Source organism: Pteronotus mesoamericanus, unplaced genomic scaffold (assembly GCF_021234165.1).
Source record: "Pteronotus mesoamericanus isolate MK-2021 breed Mesoamerican mustached bat unplaced genomic scaffold, CSHL_Meso_final contig_246, whole genome shotgun sequence".
Taxonomy (NCBI): Eukaryota; Metazoa; Chordata; class Mammalia; order Chiroptera; family Mormoopidae; genus Pteronotus; species Pteronotus mesoamericanus.
The window spans coordinates 3573519-3594495 of record NW_026555104.1 but is presented as its reverse complement, the minus strand read 5'-3'; the positions used below and the strand labels follow the sequence as shown (position 1 = coordinate 3594495).

The 20977-nt window shown below is 42.9% G+C and overlaps 1 protein-coding gene across 3 annotated transcripts in view; it reads right to left on the bottom strand.

Annotated features, from left to right (window-relative positions):
- The window catches only part of MAP2K6 (mitogen-activated protein kinase kinase 6), a 94585-nt gene that overhangs the window by 55044 nt on the left and 18564 nt on the right, over positions 1-20977 (bottom strand). Inside the window, exon 1 of one of the 3 annotated variants that reach the window (XM_054573106.1) lies at positions 14437-14546. The exons of 1 other annotated variant lie outside the window; for it this stretch is intronic. In XM_054573106.1, the coding sequence (XP_054429081.1) occupies positions 14437-14470 (34 nt within the window). In that variant the 5' untranslated portion in view covers positions 14471-14546. Of the gene's footprint in view, positions 1-14436; positions 14547-20977 lie in introns of those variants that run through there. One more of the 3 variants, XM_054573103.1, reaches the window with a different exon arrangement.

Below are 20977 nucleotides of genomic sequence, written 5' to 3'. Positions count from 1 at the left end.
AGTTTATGAACATGTTAGTCATTTGCTTGTGTACCTGGCTTTGTTGGTCTTCATCACTAGGAAAAAAGTGAGAGCAGAAACAGTGATTAATTCACTGTGTTACACTCAGCCCTGAAAAGAGAGTGGATTGACCCATAAATGGTTGCTGAATTACTTACTTCTTTAATCATTCTGATGGCAGATAGAGAGTGGGAACCCATCAAGATGGGGAACAAAATTGGAGGCGGGAAAACTGAGTGAGAGATTACTGCAAAGTTCCAAATGAGAGAAGAGAGAAGCCTGGACTTGATCAGTAATAATAGAGATGGAGAGGAGGAGAACTGAATCATATCCTAGGAGGAATCGCAGGTTCCTACTGAGAAGAAAAACACAAGAGAAGCAGATAGGGCAGATGGGAAGGGATGAATTCGGGTTGAGTAGAGTGAAACTGAACAATCATCAGGTAAAGAAATAGACAGGCAATCAAGATTTGAGAGTTATGGTTTCCTACAGATTTGTGCATATCAACATTTTTATTGTATAGTATTTTCAGGATGTTCCCTATTGTCTCATCAAAAACCATCCAACTCTAAAACCACTATTTAATCATCAACCTGGCAGTAGTGAAAATGTAAAGGGACTCAGTCCAGAGCCTTCCTCTAGAAGAATCAATCAATACACAACGAAAGGAAACTCACCACAATGGCACTTCAGAGCTCAGTACAACCCCCCTTCCTCCCACCTCTTCCCCCTTGGTCATCTTAAACATTCCTGGCTGCAGGTGGCCCACTTCCTAACAAACACCAGCCCATGAACACCAATCAGCTGCAATGCTCACAGGCAGACCAATCAGATGTTCTTAAGTATTAGATACAACACCAACTCAGGATTTCTCCCTGAGAAGCATTAAAACACAAATTCCAACCTTTTCTAGTCTCTTCCTATATCTGTTCATCATATACGGTAACCCTTCCTTAACTTAATCCCATATTCTTTGCCTTATTGAGATCTCTTTATCCCTGCTAGTATTTTGGTAGAAACACATGAATTGGCGAAGTAATAGGCAGCTTCAAGTAAAGCACTGACCAGATGCATAGAAAGGGATCCAGTAAGATTACCAGCTCATGAGTCATCACTAACTCGTATTGTAATCCATGTAAATATTAGGATATACTTTTCTGCTTTGTTAGCATTACCTTTAACATATTCCATGACAGAATTGAACTCTACAAACATACAGTGTATCAAAAGTTTACTTGTTAATCTGATTACTTAAAACTGACTATAAGCTCCAGCTGGTATGGCTCAGTGGATTGAGTGCTGGCCTTCGAACCAAAGGGTCACCTGTTCGATTCCCAGTCAGGGCACCTGTCTGGGTTGCAGGCCAAATCCCCAATAGGGGGCACATGAGATGCAACCACACACTGATGTTTCTCTTCCTCTCTTTTTCCCTCCCTTCTCCTCTCTCTAAAATTAAATAAATAAAATCTTTAAAAAAAAAAACTCTGAATATAATTATATGGATACACAATATTCCAATAAGGAATCTCCTATACCTGCCCACCAAACACCAATTTAACTCATATCATAAGCAAATCATACATCTTTGAAGGTGGAATGAGGCATTCAGCAAGTAGAAGTCATCTTACCCTTCACAGATGAGGAAACTGAAACTGTTGCAAGTCCTATTGGTCCTGTGAGTAATCCCTTAAATCCATGCACCAAGTATTACCTGTTTCTTTGGGCAAATGCAGGGCAAAAACATCCCTGGCATACAGATAGAAAGAAGGCAAAGCTGTAGCTCTGGATGATTATGACCTTTACATAGACAAGCATTTTACCCAAGACCATCAGACCAATAACAGGTAGAACTTGGACTTGAACCTAAAGTTCTTTCAACTGCTGGTCTAGAATTCACTCGAAGAAGCCACCTTTGCCATATCCCTCGAGGGAGAAAAGTGGAAAGCTCCATATTAATCCAGCAGCCCTCAATAGCACACGATGTTCTCTGGTCATTTGACAGAAGGGCTGCATGTTCTGGAACCCATCGAGACCAGCCAAGCATTTCTTCCTTGCTAGAATGTACTTGCCACAGCAGCCTTCTTACCCAGGTTAGAGGAGACGCTAACCTGTTCCCTGCTGCCTGAGGCCTAGGTCCTCAGGTTCTCTCTTGCCAGGGTCCCTTGCTGCAGTCAGAGCCTGCCTGGAAAGGATTCCATGGGCCCAGGGGAATGAGAGAAGGCAGGAAGGCCCGAGAAGGAAAATTCGGCATTATGTTTGCACATTACAATCCCAAATGTGTGTGATTCATTCCAAATGCAAACTGAAAACCTCACTAATTTCACTTTCCTTTCCAAATTGCCTCCTTTCAAGTTTTTACACATAAATTCTGACTAAAACTGACATCGTGTTTTCTGCAAAAGAAAGCAATCTCACTGCCAACCATGGAGGAAAAGTTATGAAAAGTGGTACACAGCTGTTGTTGGATTTTTTTGTTTTTTTGTAATGTGATTGATGATTAAAATGGAATCTTGCTGCCTGCGGCTCCTTCCTGGCTACTATTAAGCTGATGAAGTTGGTGATAGTTTCTCTTCCCCTCACTATCAGTGTTAGACTTGGGATGAGGATGCAGAGACCTCAGACGACCTCCACTGGGCAAGGGGCACCTTCGGGATGCTGAATGGCAGCTCTCTGGGAGGGCCTTGGAGGTCGCCCCAGAGCAAAGTGGAGCCCCACAGCTTTCTCAGCAGCCTGCGTTCTCAAACCAGCTCTCCCTAGAACAAAAACGAGCCTGTCAGGCACCATAAACAGTCAGAAAAACATGCCTCTAGACAAAGCAAGGCTATTCAGTGGTCCGCAAGCTGTCTCTTCCACCCCTCGGGTTCACTGACCCAACAATTCACGCAGAGTCGGGCTATAAAATTTGGAAGAAAGAAATGTCTGCAGGAGGAGGAAGGAATGAAAACAACGGGAGGGCATTTCTCTTATTCTTTCCATTCCATGGCAACCACGTGCTGCCGGCCAAGCCAGCAGTGCAGGTAAGTGGGTCAGAAACCATACAGACTGCAGGGGGTGGGGGTGGGCCCAGAGGGTATGTGCCCCAGAGAGGAAAAGATAAAGGGAAATCACAGGAACTATCTTCCAATCACTTCGAGAGCTGTCGCGTGGCAAGGGAAGCAGATTTGTTTTGAGTTACTCCCAGAGATGAAGGAATAAGGGGACATGAGTTGCTTCACCATAAAAAGGACTTTCCTACCACTAGTTGGAAAGGGTAGTGAGCGTTTTAAATCTGCACCACACAGGTTTTCCTCCTACTTTCTAAGCAACTCTTCCTTCACCCTCCCCGTCAAAAGTCATCATGACCTCAGATTCTGTCTTTTGGCTCTTTCTCTCTGTTTGCCTCTCACCTTCGTGTTGTCAAGGCTTCTATGACCCAAGCAACTTCTCAACACCAAACCTTGGCCTGCCCCATCTTAGCTAGCCTTTGCACCGGTCTTCTTGCTGGCCTCCTGTCTTTCACAGCTGCGCACTTCTCGAAACCATGGTCCTCTGAGCTGTCACCAATGCATAGTCAGGCTGCTGTCTACATTAATGTCCAGACTTGTGCCCACTCCATCCCCAGCCTCCTCAGTCAATATCCCCTTAGGACACCGCAGCTGCACCAGGTAAACTCATACCTCCCATCCTTCCCGGGCCTGCTCGGGCCACTGCACTGCCTGCAAGACCTCTGCCTCTGCCCTCCTAATGCTGCAGCAGGACACCTACTCACCTTTCAAGACTGAGTCTCCCACCACCTGCTTTCCATGCACCCCATCTCCATCGCTCCCTCCCAGGCCCCCTGGACCCTCACCTCCCCTGTATGTTTAGCAAATTGTTTCATTTGATGACAATACTGTCCTGTGCTACACCCTTAGCATCTTAAAGGCAGGGGACCAAGTTTGTTCCATTGTTCTATCCCCAGAGCCTAATGTACTGTCTGGAATGTGTTTGCTGAGTATGTAAAAAAGAGAAAGAAAGAGGACAGGGAAAGAAAGGCAGAAGGAATGAAAGGTAGAAGGAAGGAAGGAAGGCAGGAAGGAAGGAAGGAAGGCAGGAAGGCAGGAAGGAAGGAAGGAAGGAAGCTTGGGAGGGAGCAAGGATGCCCTGTATTCAGTGCATTCTTATTCTATTTACTTTCAGTTTGAGTACTTCCCCTTTCACTAGGTTTTAAAGACTTAGTTTACAGGTTCTCAAAGGGAAGATAATGACTTAGCCTACTCTGAATGTGGGTGCATTCTATAAAACAAGGGAAGAGTCTAGCCCGAATCAGCCACAAAAGAACACACCTCACAAGAGTCCTAGAGGCAATTAATTATCAGAACAAATTTGTTAATTAAATGAATTAGGAATTAAAATAACTACCTTAATTCTAAAAAAAAAAAAATACAGTATATCTAAATTTGTAAAACATGTTTTTAAGTATGAAAACCTTCAGTGACTGACTACTTTCCTACCCTGGGGGTTGGCAAGGAAAGGGGGAGCAAGGTCCAATTTCTTCTGGCTTCGAGGCTGACAGTCGTGCTCAACTGTGCGCACCAGCAAAGCAGGTTAGAACGGCAACACATTTTTTATAAGATTGCCAACCTCTAAGAGGTTTGCTTTAAAATACTCAAAAAGGTCACTGGAAATGAAAATAAAGAAGTCCCTGGTGACTTTTGCAAGAAGAGATTTGGTGGCAAAGTCGGGAGAGAAGCCAGACAGCAGACACCAAGACATGAGTGGGCACCGAGAAAATGCAAAAGGCAGACACAGCGGCAGCACTGGGGACTGAGGGGTGCATGCAGAGAACGTGGGGCTGTTACTAGAAAGGCAACGGCTGTAAACAGAAAGCGCTTTTTCTTTTTCTGAATCTTGGTGACACTGTGCATTTTTTAAATGCTGCATAAAAGTGTGTTCCAAGTACAGGATGAAAGCTAGGTGGAGTTCCGGAGACAGCAAGATAATGACAGCACTATCAGTTCAACAAAAAACTCAACAGAGTTGACACTAATTGTGAGGATAGGACCCCAAAGTCCAAGGATCTGGAGGAAATCAGAAACAAGTGTAGAGTTAAGATTTGCCCTGGGATGTGGTTCTTAGACTTCAGGGTCATATAAATGTCCAGGGATATTTGTATAAAAGGCTGTAGCGCTAACCCCTGGGATTAGGGCAGGTCCTGTACATATGAACTTTTTAGAAGAAGGAAAAAACGGTGGGGGGGGGCAGTAAGAGAGGAAGGAAGGACGGAAGGAAGGAAGGAAGGAAGGAAGGAAGGAAGGAAGGAAGGAAGGAAGGAAGGAAGGAAGGAAGGAATTTTTTTTAGAAGGAGCCCTGGTGTTCCTGGGTAAGCGTGTTATCTGTAGTAATGTGACCATAATTTGAGACCAGTCTTGAGCAGTACTTTTCAAACTTTAATTTGCATACAATTCTTCTGGGGCTTAATAATTTTCTGTGGTCAGTGGCTGTCATATGCATTGCATAATGTTTGGTAGCATATCTGACCTCTCCCCACACTACATGCTGGTAGCAACCCCCACCCTTTTGTGACAAACAAAATACGTCCTTAGACATTGCTTGATATACTCCAAGGAGTATTGACTCTCCCAGTTGAAACTCACTAAGTTAGAGGAGAATTAAAAGGACAAAAAAAGGGCTTTTGACATTGCAATGATCAGCCCTATTGAATTTTCATATTGTTGTAACCCAATGATGACATACCTTTCACTTCTATCATTTCCTAATTCATTCATTCATTCAGACTTCTAGAAACTATTGATAAGATTCTAAAGTGTATAAGAAAAGGAAAAAGCATGGGAAGGGAGAAGAGTATAATCTAAAAAAATGTAAAAATAAAGAAGATGGGGAAAAAAGAGTGTAAGAAGATAGAAGGTAAAGGACTAGAAGCTATTGGTTTTATAATGGTGTAACTTCATCAATTCTCTCCTGAAAAGTATGAATAAAACAGTGGGATTGTGGAAGTGATAGTAATACTCAATGTTCCCTTTGTTCCCCCATATTTCCTAACCCTCCTTGCAGTTGGACTAATCCACATGATCAGCGCTGGTCAGTGAAATATGTCACTTGCAGGCTGAGGCAGCCAGAAGCTCAAGAGCTGTTCTCCAATCTCCCTCTTTCCTAGGTCACGCGATCCCAAAGTTGCAACTCCGTGACGGCGGAGCCTTTATTAGGCCAGGTCACTGAGTCATTCAGTGGGGTAGGGTTCCCTGCTGAGTCATTTGGGACATGTATCATAAGCAAGGAATACCATTTTCCTATGTTATGATGCTGAGATTTGGAGGGCAGGGGTGTTACCTAGTCTAATGCAGTGAGACTATTAACCCCACTCCAATGAAAGGACTACTAAAGTCTGCAGAATGCATAACCCAATTTTTCTTCATCCAATTGTCCATTACCAAGTTACTTTAAAATTTGTATAAATGGACAAGATTTGGAATTTAGAAGCCCTACTCCTCCACAACAGAGGAAAACTGAACCAACTAAAAATCATGAAATAATGTTGTATTGTGATCTAATCAGAATTCCATGCATACCCGAAAGGGGAGGTCAGATGACAGAATTCCCCAGCGATGACACAGGAATACCAAGAAAGAACAAAACAACAATAATAACATAAGTAACTACTATTTGTGGAGGGCCTTTGATGTGCCCAGAACTAAATTATTTGCTTTATTTAGTTATCTCATTTAATAATCATTACAACAATTTTACAAATTAGATATCGAGGCAAACACAGCTGGCTGCCCACTCCATGTGCCAACAAAATCACAGTATTTGTTCAGAAAGTAGGTGGCAATGGTGGACCCCTCCACGAACCTCAGGAAACGAAACATAATTGATTAGCTAATGCCTGGCACACACCCCTGGCCCTAACAGTGGTTTTCACTTTTTCACAGAGTTAAGAAAAGAAAAGGAAGAATATGGACAAGAGAACACATGTGGCCCAAAAAACCCAAAATATTCACACTCAGATTTTTACAGAAGTTTGTTAACCCTTAGTTTATGCCAACTACAGAAACCCCTTTTTGGGTTTAAGGATGAACAAGTTACGCAGCATTTGGCTCCAGGGCTGAAACCTGAGAGGAAGTCCGCTAGGAGCTCCTGGAAGCTTTCCCTTCCTGATTAAAATAAGACCCAGGGGGGAAATGCCCCCTTCTCTTTCTGCCTTTTGATGTTGTCATATGGTCAGGGAGAAAAAGTCAAGGGAGTCAGAAATCCAATCAGGTACCATCCAAAGCCAGGGCACGGCTCAGTTATTGAATAAGCCAGCCCTGGAGCAGTGAGGCATCTCCAGGTATCTTCACAGAGTGGGTAACAAACCACTGTTGTTGCAACTACCTTTGTTGGGTCTTTGGTTACTAACAGTGGACAAAATCCTGTTGACTTTCCATGACCCCTCAGTAAACAAAACAACTCACATCTCTAGGAGAAGGGAACCTGAGAAGCTGCCGTAGTCATTAGACCCTTTCCTCCTGGCCAGAAAACTCTTCTCCCAAAAATCCGGATTCTCCTACCTCTTGCTTAGGAAAGAAAGCACTAAATCTTCCAGACTTAGCCTTGAACATTAAATGCTTGAGCAATCCCAGTGTCACAAGGTTAGAATCTTTCATTTGTAAAACGAGGAAAACATTGTTTGCGAACAAAATGCTGTTGGATCCCTTAAAAATGTCCCTACCCATGAAACATCACTATCCCCATATCTACAGTTTCAAAATATTTCAACATATCTTTATAAAAGTTCCTTGAATTTTTCCCTTTGAACTGCCTCATGTCTTCCTACACTAAACAAACAAGAAAATCATCCTGAGCTCAATTAGGTTCTCTTTAAGAAATATCATCAAATATGTATACGCCCATGACGATGTTTGAAGGTTATTCCCTCTGGACACAGTCAGAACATCTGTCCTGATCACTTACTCTGGTAAGACTGGCTTCTGTGGATAATGACTTAATCGCTGGAACCTGGAAGCTTTCACCATGCTCAAAGGCTGTCACCGAACTTGCTGATGGAAAAAGCCCTTCTGGCTAGAAATACAGACATCAGCCAAGTCACAATAGCTTCCTGATAGTTTTTTTATTGCCTCTACCAAACCACAACAAAGAGTTGCAAATATGTCACTGGAAAGTAAGTTCGTCTGAATACAGCCCATAAAATCTGAAGAAATCTTCTTTTCTTAGTTATAACCTGTGAGCCATAAGCAGTTACCTACACAGGTTAAATTTCCCTCTTTATTCCAGAACATTTTTTTTTTGTCCTTTAAATTCAAGGTAATGGTTCTTAACGTCAGCTGCATATTGGAGTCCCCAGGGAGCTTTGAAACAGAACGATGCCTGGTCCTATCCCTGAAGTTCTGATTAATTGCTCCAAATGCAGCCTGGGCACTGGGGTGTCTAAAAGTTCCCCAGGTAGTCCTAATAGATACTCAGGGTTGAGAACCACTGACCCAAGGTCAATGACAAATAGAAGAAAAGAAAGGCTACACTCAAGAGAAAAATCACCAATTTGCATTTACAGATGTTTATGAAAAAGGAATAGAAAAGGTTCCTCCCCCTATATATTTAACACTTCTAAAAATAACAGGAAATCAGTTATCAATCATATATAAACACAGATATTTATATATTTATATGTTTATGTGTTTATATGTTTATGTGTTTATATGTTTATGTGTTTATATGTTTATGTGTTTATATATTTATATATTTATGTTTATATGTTTATATATTTATATTTATATGTTTATACATTTATATATTTATATTTATATACTTAAGGAGATGTAATATTTAGGGGAGAGATGACCAGAAGAAAGAGACCAAAATAAAGGAAAGAAAATGAATGTGTTTGGCTCCCTTAGGCATAAATCTTAGTCATACCTATGCCTCCATAACCAACATTTCCTTAAACAGCACAAAAGAAATTTTAAGTGCACCCAGCTTCTCAAGACCCTAGCCCAGGGGTCAGCAAACGCCTGCCTTTGGGCCAGGTTGGGCCCGCCCCCTGTTTTGGTAAGGCACATTTCATTGGCATGCAGCACCCTCACTCATCTGTGGGGTATCTGCCTGTTTTCACACTGTGGCAGCAGACGTGCGAAAGAGGCCATATGGTCCACAAAAGCTCACATTTTTACTATCTGGCCCTGTACAGAACGTGTTCAGACCCCTGCTCTGGTCTGTAATCTAGCACTCTAGTCCCCGGAATTAATATACCGCCCTTGTACTCCTCTCCCACTAGCGCCATCCTAGCAATCACTCTAAACTTGTGCTCCTGGCAAACCTGTGGCGTCTGCAGGACTCGCTCTGCTCCAACCTGCTGGGTGTCATTCCTCACCTCTGACCAGGACACCTCAGAGCCCCGGGCTGAGGCTATCACTCTGCAATAAACAGCCTTCAGCCAAAAAATTAAAAAAAAAAAAAAAAAAAAAAAAACCCAGACCTTACCAACTGCTATAATTGAATACGCTCATGTTAAGAAGCAAACTAAGGTATTTTATATAGGGCTTGTCCACTGCCTAAGTTAGAACTTCTCTGATCAACTTCTGGTTTTGCAGAATTAAATTTAATTTTGTTCATTTAATCTTCTTTGCTTTACTACTTGGCTAAAACCTAGGCCGTGCATTTTACAAGTATCCCTGAAGTTCATTTCTCTGTAAAACTTTTACTATGGTAGCAAGAAAAACAAAGTCTATTGTAAGAGCCCTCCTTATTATTTTTTGCTTTCACCTCTGTGGTTTTAAATACAGGATGAAGGTCTAATTTACTTTAATCTATTGGAAGGGAGACAGAAGGGAAAGACAAGAGACTCTATTGCTCCATAGAATTAAAATTTTCACAGGAGCCAGGCAGGGCATTGGAGACAATGCAACATATATTTGCTTATAAAAGTTCTTCTCACCTCTGCCCATCGGTCAAGTACTGGCTCCACTTTAACCATCTGGTACTGAATCGTGGACTCAATTCCCAGATTCCCAGGGCAAGCACAGAGAAAGGCGGCTTGGCACATTTCCTTTACTCAGAATACCAGGTTGACTTTGACACTACTGGCATTGGGGGCTGAAAAGTTCTTTATTTGTGAGGGATAGGGCAGGGTCCCGGGCATTACAAGATGTTTGGCAGCGTCTCATACCATGAGATGCCGGTAGCATACACACAGACACACGACCCCCACCCACTTATGACAATCAAAAATGTTTCCCGACTTTGGGGGGGCAGCCCCTGCCCTGCATTAAGAACCACTGTGTTAGAAGAACCAGTGCCATAGACCCCACTTTCTCACTTGCCCATCCCTGCCTCCTCCATCCCCGTGGATGCTGCTTCACTGAACGCCTTCATCATCTTTAATCTGGACTTCTGCAACGCCCTCCCAACCATTCTCCTTGCCTCCCTCCTAGGTTCCTATACCCCCCCCAAACTGCCACCTGAGTGACGTGGATAATGGGGTGCAACACCCAGAATGGCCTCCAGGCCTGAGGCACTCCTTCCCCTGCTTGCTAGGCCTTCTCTGGGGGGTGCCCTCAGTTGAAGAGAGCCACTTCACCATGGTCACGTACCCCTCTACGGGGGCAGCCTTCCCCCAGTGACTGCAGGTGTGCGAAGGCCTGGCCCCTATGCCTCCGGGTGGGACCGCTCCAATGCACCATTCCCATTCCAAAGCGTCCCTGGAGAACCAGTCTTACAGTGGTTTCATCATTCAGCTCTTCCTTCTGTCCAATACCGTTTCCTTTGCTCCCCCTCAAATGCTAGAGCCAAGAACCCTCCCCAATATCTCCTTTTCTGGGTCTGTTTCCTCCGGGCCAGGACCAACACAAAGTGTTATCTTTCTAAGTTACAAACCTGATCATATTGCTCCCCTGCCAATCAGCCTGCATTGGCTCTGTCAGGCCTCCACAGAGGGACCCTAAAGAATAATTGTCAGGCATACAAGGGCATCACAGCCGGTAGAGCACTGGTAAGGCCACGCTGAGGAAGGAAAAAAAGCCCTGACATTTAGCGTTTGCTGGGTGTAAATATCCTCACCACTGTCAATTTCAAGTAATCAACAGTTTAACAAGGAGCTTGCAGAACTACTGGCTATTTAATAAATGGCTCTCTCTCATGAGCCAGACACGAGCCAGCTCCAGCGTGCTGCTGATAACCCCTGACCATTTGCTATTGTGAATTCTCATTGCTCTCCTTAATGCTTACTTCATTTCAGCCATGCCGGATTCTTGTAATTCTCATACCACCAGGATGCTTTGAGGTTCTGTGACCTTACTCATGTTGTTTTCTGTCTCGAATATGCTTCCTTTCCCGTCTGACTCATGCAAACCTACTCAACATTCTGGATTCAGCTCAAATAAAATCTCTTCCATAAACATTTTCAAGATTCACCCCTGCTCATCCCATTTCACGTAAAGGTTAAATAGAACCCTCCTGCTTTTGTGTCTCCAAGTACCAAACATACTTTCCTATCCTAGTGTTCCTAGTATATTTTAGCCTCTATGTGTGTGTTTACAAAAAATGTCCTTCTAGACTGTAACTACTCTGAGGATTTTGGGTCTTATTTAAATTTTTCTGGCATAGAAGATGATCACAAGAATGTATTTTTTAATTAAAAACTTGGGCTTACTTCCTAGCTCAACTTTATCATGAAAAGCAACTCTTAAAAAGAAAAATGTCTCAAGGGGAAAATTACTCCCGTTACCCCAAATGGGAACACCAGATTTGGTCCCCGGCACCCCAACCCCGGCACGTTGCAGAGAGGCAAAGCACGGATGAAGGCTGGGCCGGAGCCTGGCCTCTAAACGTTCATCCCAAACCCAACAGTTGAGACAGAGCAGAAAAACGGTGGGAACAAGCGTGCTATCTTCAGGTCCAAGGGTTTGGGCAGGTGGACCAACTGGTTACCTCCTGGCCAGGCAACCTGGAGACCAACCTTTCCAAATGCTACCACTGCCTCTGGCTCAGGGTCAGCCAGGTGTGTTTATCGTGCTTCACATTTAAATCAAGCTACACATACTCACTCAGTGCCTGCTACTTGCAAACTACTGTATCTTTAACATAAGGACAGAAATGACAACCGACCACTCAGGCGAGTCTGAGGAACAATAATCAGCCTTGCTTATAAGTCAAAAACAAAAAATGTACTCCCCCCTCCAAAAATAAAAATAAAAACCTCCACAAAACCAAAAAAATAATGAGTAAACTCTTATATATCACCTGCTTGCTGTATACTAGCTCTGTCCTAAAAGACATACATATATTAAATATATATGCACAGTTTATATACTGTGTCCTATGTATGTCATTATATAATAACATATAATATCATGTATTATAATAATATATAATAAAATATATAGACTATATTATAAATATAATGTGATTTAATATAAAAATATAATATACATATATACATATGTATATACATTTAGTATGATTTCATATTTGATGTCTTTATATATAAATAAAATATGTACCAGAATCTTCATATTGGCCTTATGTCCTAGGTACTAGTATTATCCCTATTTTACAGATTAAGAAGCAAAGATGTTAAGGACTTTACCTAATGCTAATTTAGGGAAGAGTCAGAATTTGAACTCAGGCAGCCTGGCTCCGAAACCCATGCTCTTAATTAAACTAAAAGGAGAAAAACCAGCTCCTTTATAACTCACCACTGTCATCAAAGGGTAGGTGAAGTCCCTTTCAAAGCCAGTAAGCTGGGAGTGCCGACCTTTGCCCTGGGCCTTGGCACAGCACACGCAGCCCATCGCCTGCAACAGCTATACACAGGCAGCCCTGCAGCACCTACTGGCACCTCCATTGTCAAGGGAGCCTTTCTTGTAGCACACTCACCACGTGAAAAAGCTGCAAATCCCCAGGACAGAAGAAATGAGAAGCAAAAAATGAAAATGAGGGGGGAAGCACCCCACTGCCGGCAATGAAAACAAATACTCTGGGCAAGGCTGCGAAGAGCCAAGATGGGGCAGAACACCAGCGTGCAGCCCTGCACACTGTCCGTTCACTGGCTGGAAGGAAGGAGCCTCTGGTTCCATGGGGATGGCTGGAGAAGGAAGCCGCTGGGCCCAAGAGAGTCAGAGATGTGGCTGGGGAAGAGAGCCGGGGAAAAGCGCAACGGCGACCAGAAAGGGCTTTGCCTGGCGGTGGCTGCCACTGCAAGTGGGCCCAGGGCAGCAGCACTGACCGCTGCAACAGGGGGCCCCAGAAGCACCCAGCATGGCCGGCACAGGAAGGCACGCACCTTAGCCACCTCTCATGAGCTCTCTGTGCACTGCAGACCATGAAGATGGTCATGTTTCTTCAATAAAAAGCTAGATTACATTTAAGTGACAAGAAAAAAAGAGAGTGCCTTTTCGAGTCTCCAGAAAAACAAGGTTGAATGAGGCCTCAGTGCTTAGAGGACTAAATTTTGAGTTTGGAAAAAAAAAAATGCCCTGAGAATATTTCCCTACAGAGCCAGGTAACTGAGCCAATTGCTTGATTTTATAGTGGGGTAGGCACCCCTGGGCATGTGAATTAGCAACAGCAAGACAGACTGGGGGTGCGCTGCAGGAGTCTTGAGGAGAGCTGTGTCCCTGTTTCAGTCCTAGGCTGACGGGCTGATTTCCTTCACCCTCCGCCTGAGTCACAGGGTCCCGGTTCTGCCGCGTTCCAGAGGCAGTCTCTCAGTTTCGGGTTGAAAGGGCCCTGTCTGCCAACTGACCTCAATCGTCTGGCAGGTCTGCATTTCCCTGGACGCAGCCCTGTTTCTTCTTCAGCCTGCCTCCCTGCTGGCGATCCCTGTGCCTTACTTGCTGCTCGCTGCTGTTATGCCTGTCTTAACTGACCCTTCTCTGGTCCGCCAATGCTCACCCCAGAGAGCCCACGTGAAATCATTGCTCTAATCCTTCCTCTCTCCATTTCCCCCCGTCCCAACCCCTGTTTCTTACACTGCCTCCTGGCAATCATCAAATTCCACTTCCCACACTTACCTTTACCTACAACTCCCTGTAGGTAGGAAACAAAAATTACAATAAAATGTGAACTTACAGAAATCATGCACATCCTCAAACCTGCCAAAAGGATCAAATTCAGCTACTTTACAGAATTGCACAATTCAGTATCTTTAAAAAAAAAATCATTATGAAGTCCAGCCATTGTGGTTTCAAGTACCCATTCCCCAATAAACTCAAAACACAGCCGTTGGACAATAAAAAATGGTGGCAGAGACACTTGTGTTTCAGTGTCTGTGGGCAGAAGTGAAAGTGCCCTCCAGGCAGAGGATGAGAAGAGGCAAGGAGGCTTAGTGGCTCTGGAGAGCCCCTGATCTAAGTTTGTATTCCCCACCCTGCTATTAACAAGCTCCATGACCTCAAAGAAAATTACTCAACCTCCCTGAGCTTTGGTTTCCTCACCTACAAAAGGCAGAAAAACAGCACCTACCTAGCAGGTTATTAGTGAAGCAATGAACTAACATACAGGTGGAGGTCTGGCACGTAGCAGATTAAACACTGGTGGAGAAACTGAGGTACAGAACGTAACTTGGCTCAGCTCATCCTGCTACTACTGATTTAGCCCATGTAACATGATTCTTGATCCAGCAATTCAATCTCTAAGCACTTAGTGTAGTTTAGGCTTCCTGTGCGTCACTCAAAACACTTGTTGACTAACGTAAATCTAAGTTGTCTGTACCCTTGTACTCTGTTCTCATTCCCTGGGAGAATGCAAGGTTCTGTTGCCTAACACTAAACTGTCAATTACTGGCTTGATTATATAAACTTGATATTAATGGAAACACCCCAGTTTCCATTAATCATCAGAAGAGACTAAGGCAAAGAAAGCTAATCTAACACTAAAGGAAGCAGCAGCTGGTAAGACAACATGCTATATACCCAAAATACCTTTGTTGCAGGGTAAGAAATAAATGTTTTTTTTCTTGCTTAAACTCTTAACTCCTTAGGTGTGTGTGTACCCATTTGATTTCCTGTGCAATGCACCATATGTATTTTAATGAATTGAAATACATTTGAGATTGATACATTTGAAACTAAACTTGACAGTATAAATATCTCAAAATAAGGAAGAGAGACCTTCACGGGGTTTACTTGTTCAAGCCAGAATATAGAAATGCAACATAATCCCTCGTCCAAATAACCACCCATAAGTAATAAAGCTATTGTTTATGTCCTACCAAACCAATCGTTATGCATCAAATCAAAAGTTCTTTTAATACTCCTTATGGTACTCAGCTATTTATAGGCAATTCATTTGTTACGCAAAGATCAGGGAATTCTATAGGGAAATACCCATGGTATGAGTGAGAATAGTGAAAGAGAAATTGAAAACCCAGGTCTTAGGCTGGGGTCTGCCACCTGGTACTTAGAGAAACCTCAAATAGGCTACTTCATCTTTTTTTTTTTCACTTTATTGTTTTTTAGAGAGAGGGAAAAGAGGGGAAAGAGAGAGAGAAGACATCAATTTGTTGGTTCCACTCACTTACGCACTCATTGGTCGATTCTTACATGTGCCCCCCCCAGGATGGAACCTGCAACCTTGGAGTGTTGGGACAACACTCCAATCAGCTGAGCAACCCTGCCAGGGCCAATCTACTTCGTTTAAACATGCAGCAACTTTCCCTTCTGTGGAAAAGGAAAAATAACTGTTTTACTACATCAAGTTCTTTACAAGGATAAAATAAACTTTTACCTATGATTTTACCTATGATTTCTGAAAACTGTTCACAAATCAGGGCAATGCATCCCCATGTAAAATTTTACTTTTGTTAAGTGAACTAGAATTAGCTTCTGACAAACCTAGCTAAGGCTGAGACAGCCCTTTTGCTTTTGAGGTCAGTAAGTAATCTAAGACTCAAGAGTTTTCTCTCCACTGCTTAACTTCCCCGAGTCGAGTTTCCTTCCTCTATCTCATAGAGTTGGTAAAATCTTTTCTTGATGTAAATGCACTTCGGATTTCCTATGTCTCCAGCTAAAGAAAGTTGGTGGCATGCATACAATGGGCAGCTTAGAGGTGGCAGTGGACATCTGTCATGCATTTGGCCTCTGAGTCGCTTTCCTATGTTTGGACAGTCCTCCACCTCATGAGGCAGCGTCAGCCAGCCATTATTAGAAGCTGAAAGTGCTGAATACTCACTTTGCCAGCATCCTCTGCACTAGAGTAATGGGCCCAAGGCAACCAGTGTAGACTTGGGAGTAGTCCCTAGCGATGTAAACAGGCAGGGATAGCATAGGAGCCATTTCAGTACTTGACAATGGCAGTGGCACCTCCATCCAGTTTGGGGAGCTTTACTGGCAGCACTTCCAACAGTGTTGGCTGGAGCAGTCGTGTCTGCCCGAGCCCACTTTTTTGGAGTCTTTGGGGTCTTTGTTGCAGCTCTGTTGTCTCTGATTCCAGTTCTCTGGCCCTCTGGCAGCTTTCATGAGCTACCCCAAATTCTTTCAGTTGGATTCCCTCCCTGCCAAGATCAACATGAATCAATTTGACAACAAATTCTCATCGATGTAGAAATCACCCTCAAGGCTAGGAAACCAACCAAGAATAGCAGGGCACTCTGGTCCATCCAGAAACTTCCAAATGAGGAGCCACTAAACCTCGTGACCCTAATCAACCAATCCATTCACAGTGTGCATCACATAGCAAGCACAGGGATAGAAAAGGAAAAAAAGCTTGAAAGTAACCAAATTGTAGTTCAATAGTACAGAGAGACAAATTAGACTTAAATAATCTAATTCAAGGTTAGATTACTTAAAAATGTTTTAGGGCCAAGTCTATTCAGATCTTTCATATGCAATAGAGTAAGATACTAAAGAGGAGCAAGAACTTATTAGTCAAAAAGAAAATCTGAATTTTGGTTACTCCATCACCTCCTCTCCTTCAATGCCCTACGGACAATGCACCCCAGACACACCCCAGTTGTACCAAAAGCTTACACACCACACAGGACATGCATGTTCATGCCTCCTTTGCGGTTCCTATACCCTTTACTGATTAAAATGTTTTCTCCTCGCTGGTAAACTCTTAGTCATCCTGCAAAACCCAGCTCAAATGTCATTTCCATTGTGAAGCTTACCTAATGACCCCTAAGTTAATCATTACCACCTGTGTTGTTAGAACCTCTACCGTAGACATTATACTGCCTTTTTTTTAGAGTGTCTATCATTCCCCCTAAGCCCCACCCCCACCAGTGAGCATCTAGGGCAAGTGAAGGTCCTTACCAGGGCTGGGATCAGTTTAAAGCAAGGGAAGTACTTAAAAAGGCATTCACTCTCAAGTACAAGTGCGTAAAACTGGTCCTTACTATCTTTGTTTCTTAATTCAGAGCCTATCATAGAATAAGCATTCAGACTCTTGCCCGCTGAATGGTGAATACTACAAGGAAAGTGTATATGATTCAGAGAAGAATATGTACATGATATAGAGAAGGCACTGTTAGACAAACAGATTGAATAACCTTACTGAACACTTAACCTGGCCACGTGGAAGAACAACAGGATGACTTTCATTGCCATAGTCTGTGGCTCTGCAACTCCAAGTTCAAAGGAAGTTCATAAAGGAAGGGATCAGGACAGGAGGGATTGGTCACAGGAGATGCTAACACTTGAGCTGAGGCCTGACATGTGTGCAGGACTTGAAGGGAAGGAGGGGAGAATAGTCAACCTAAGAACAGGTACCAAGTATGGAGGGGGTAAGCTATGTGAAAGGGAAAGAAAGATAAGAGGCTGACCAGAGGAGAGAGTGCATGTTAGGGGGTAAAAATAAGCTGAATGTAAATTAGAAAGTTTGCGTGGAAACAGGCAATGCAACACCCTACAAAACCAAGCAGAGTAATTCTGGGGCTTGGGACTAAGCAATAGGATAGAAAATACTGTTTCATAACAACAGGAGACCAAGAGCTGCAATTCTTAGTATCTATTACATGCCAGGCATACTTAGGTGTACCATGGAAGTGATCTCATTTAGTTGCCAAATCAAGCCTCTGTGATTGCTGTAATCATCCCATTTTATGGATGTGGACACTCAGATTTAGTGCTTTTGACCGCTCCAAGTACAAGAACCAGATTTAATTCATGGTTTTTTGCCCTAAACAGATCCAGGAGGAGAGGGATCTCATCCAGGGTGGTGCCTGGGATAGGGTTGGCAGCATGGTCAGAAGAAGGTATCCAAGGGAATGTTGTTCCCAGGGTGCAAGCTTAATACACCAAAGAGAAGACCATTAAGCAGCAGGGGGAGCAGGGGCAGGGGGGACATATTAGAGGAATGAGGTGAGGAGTGGGGTAGGGAAGTGGCTTTAGGTACTCAGAAAGCAGAGGTAACATTACTCAAGAGAAGTAATGGCCTTGGGGTCAGAGAGACGGGGTTTCAAAATCTGGCACCATGGCTTCTTAACTGACGTGTCCTAGGGAAGCAAACTGACCTCCACGAGCTTCAATTCTCATATCCCTAAAATAGAAATAATTAACCTGACTTTATATATATCATCTCTGAACCTTCTTCACAATCCCAGTGAGTGCCTGAGAATCACAGGCCTCTAAGAAATGGTAGCCTTCTTATGACTCAGACTAGATGAATCAATAAGAGGACACATGCAAAGAGAGATGGGAGGTCAGGCCATAGATGTATGGCGGGGGGGCGGGGGGGCATGGGTGTATTTCTATTTTAGACAGGCTCTATCTTTTCCCTCCAAGAGGCACACTCATCTGAAGAAAGGCAGAGAAAGTGGAGACATCACAAAGCAGAAGATTAGATGACTTTCTCTACAATTCTCAGAACACTAAAGCTGAAAGGGGCCTGAAGAATAATTGACCGTCAAACCCTGGTTCTCAAATATCTCCCATCTCGAAGAATTTGGTTCTTGACCAAGGTGTTCACAGGAGAAAAGAATGTCTTGGTTGTTGAACAAAACATTGGTTGTTGACCTGACAACCCTTTCATACTGATACCTGTTTCTGATGGGAAAAATAATTTGGTTTTTGAACAAGTCGCTCCTCGAACAGCCCTCCAGAATGAATGAAGTTCAAGAACAGAGATTCCACTGTAATTGAATCCTTGTCCTGCTTCCATTTTACAGGTGAGGAAACAAGTGAATTTGTTCCACAAAGGACCAGATAGGGTTGGTTGGTAGCCCGCGGTTTCGGTCTCAATAACTCAATTCTGTCATTGTAGCATGAAAGCAGAGATAATATGTAAACAAACATGTGGCTATGTTCCAATAAAATTTACTCAGACACAGAAACTTGAACTCCATATAATTTTCACATGGCATGAAATATTCTTCTTTTGATTTTTTTTAACCACTTAAAAATGTATAAACCACTTTAGCTCACAGGCTGTACAAAAACACACGGTGGCCATTGAATTGCCAACCCCGGCCGTGTAATGGTTATAAGCTCAGGCTAACGACAGGCAGACAGGAGTTTGAGTTTTGCCCCAACAATTTACTAGGTGTTAAATTTCAGTAATGAATTTTCAGTCAGGTATTAAGTCTTCCAACATCTCATTTATGGACTCCTCATTTATAAAACGTGGATAAAAATGAAAATATCCCATAAAATTTTATGGGAATTACATGAAATAATGCATGTAAGGGAGCTTAGCAGAGGCCGCGGTTCAAAATCAAACCAAAACAACAAACAAAACAGTAGGCTCAGGAAAACGCAGATGACACAGTTAACTAAAAACTAAAGTTTGTGCCCACTCACTCAATTCCATACCTCTTCCAGTCCCAAAGCCGTTAGACTTGGATTTACAAGAAGTCAGATATTAATGAATAGTTAATTCATTGGCACTAAAAAAGTCCCCTATCCCCTTGTAAATGTTTCCCCATCCCTGAGATCTCACCATTCAAAATGCATGACTTTATTTTTAAGCTGTTTTCTACTTCATGGTGCAAATTGCCCTGGATGAATTTTTAATTTAAGTTCTATTCACTACACTTACATGTAATTTATTAGCTACTTTTTAATCAGTTCTTTAAATGTGAGATTTTGATAGAAACTATAAAGAGGAAAAAACGTGATATATCCATACAATGGAATGCTCTTCGGCCATAAAATAGGAACGATGCACTGACACCTGCTATATAACAGGGATGCGCCTTGAAAACAGTATGCTCAGTGACGGAAGCCATACGCAAATGGCCACACACTGCCTGCTTCCATTCATAGGAAATATCTAGAACAGGCAAATCCATAGACAGAAAGTAGATTAGCAGTTGCCAGGGGCTGGGAGGTGGTGCAATGGGGAACGGCTGCTTTCCATCTGGGGTGATAAAAATGTTCTGGAACTAGAGTGGTGATAGCTGTACAACCTTGTGAATACACTAAAAACCACAGATTAGTATGTTTTAAAATTATTTAAATTGTGAATTTTACGTGGTGTGTATTTCACCCCAATAAAAAATATAGAAGACGCATGAGGCTTCTGCAGGTGTGGTAAGAAGTTCTCATTTGGGAAGCGGGAGGAAAGAAAAGTCATCATAGCCTACTTTGCAAGTCTGCATAAGGCTAATCCTGTATACCATTAATAAATCATTTATGCAGACAGTGCTTGTTGAGTACCTACTATGTGCCAGGCACTGAGCCTGGCTCTGAGGATAAAAGAGTAAACAGGGTATTTCTTAAAAGTCTTTCCAACTCATAATTAAGCATAGCAAAGGCCCCCATCTAGCCATTTTCATAAAAGTACAGGTAGAATATTTATTGTAGGATTATTATTATTATTATTATTATAAAACTAAAAAAATAAAGAAAAGACAGCATTTCTTCATTGACCCTCATTTTGAGACTGCCTGATAACCAGCACACCCAACAATGAGGAAAAGGAAGCAAATGCTGTCTGGAGCAGTCCAGCCGAATGACTGCGCTCTGGGAAGGGGAGTTGGGATGGCCAGAGCTCCAGGGGAGAAGGATGGAATTTAGATGAGATCTGTTAATTAGCAAACCTGTTATCTTCCCAAAGCTAAATCTCT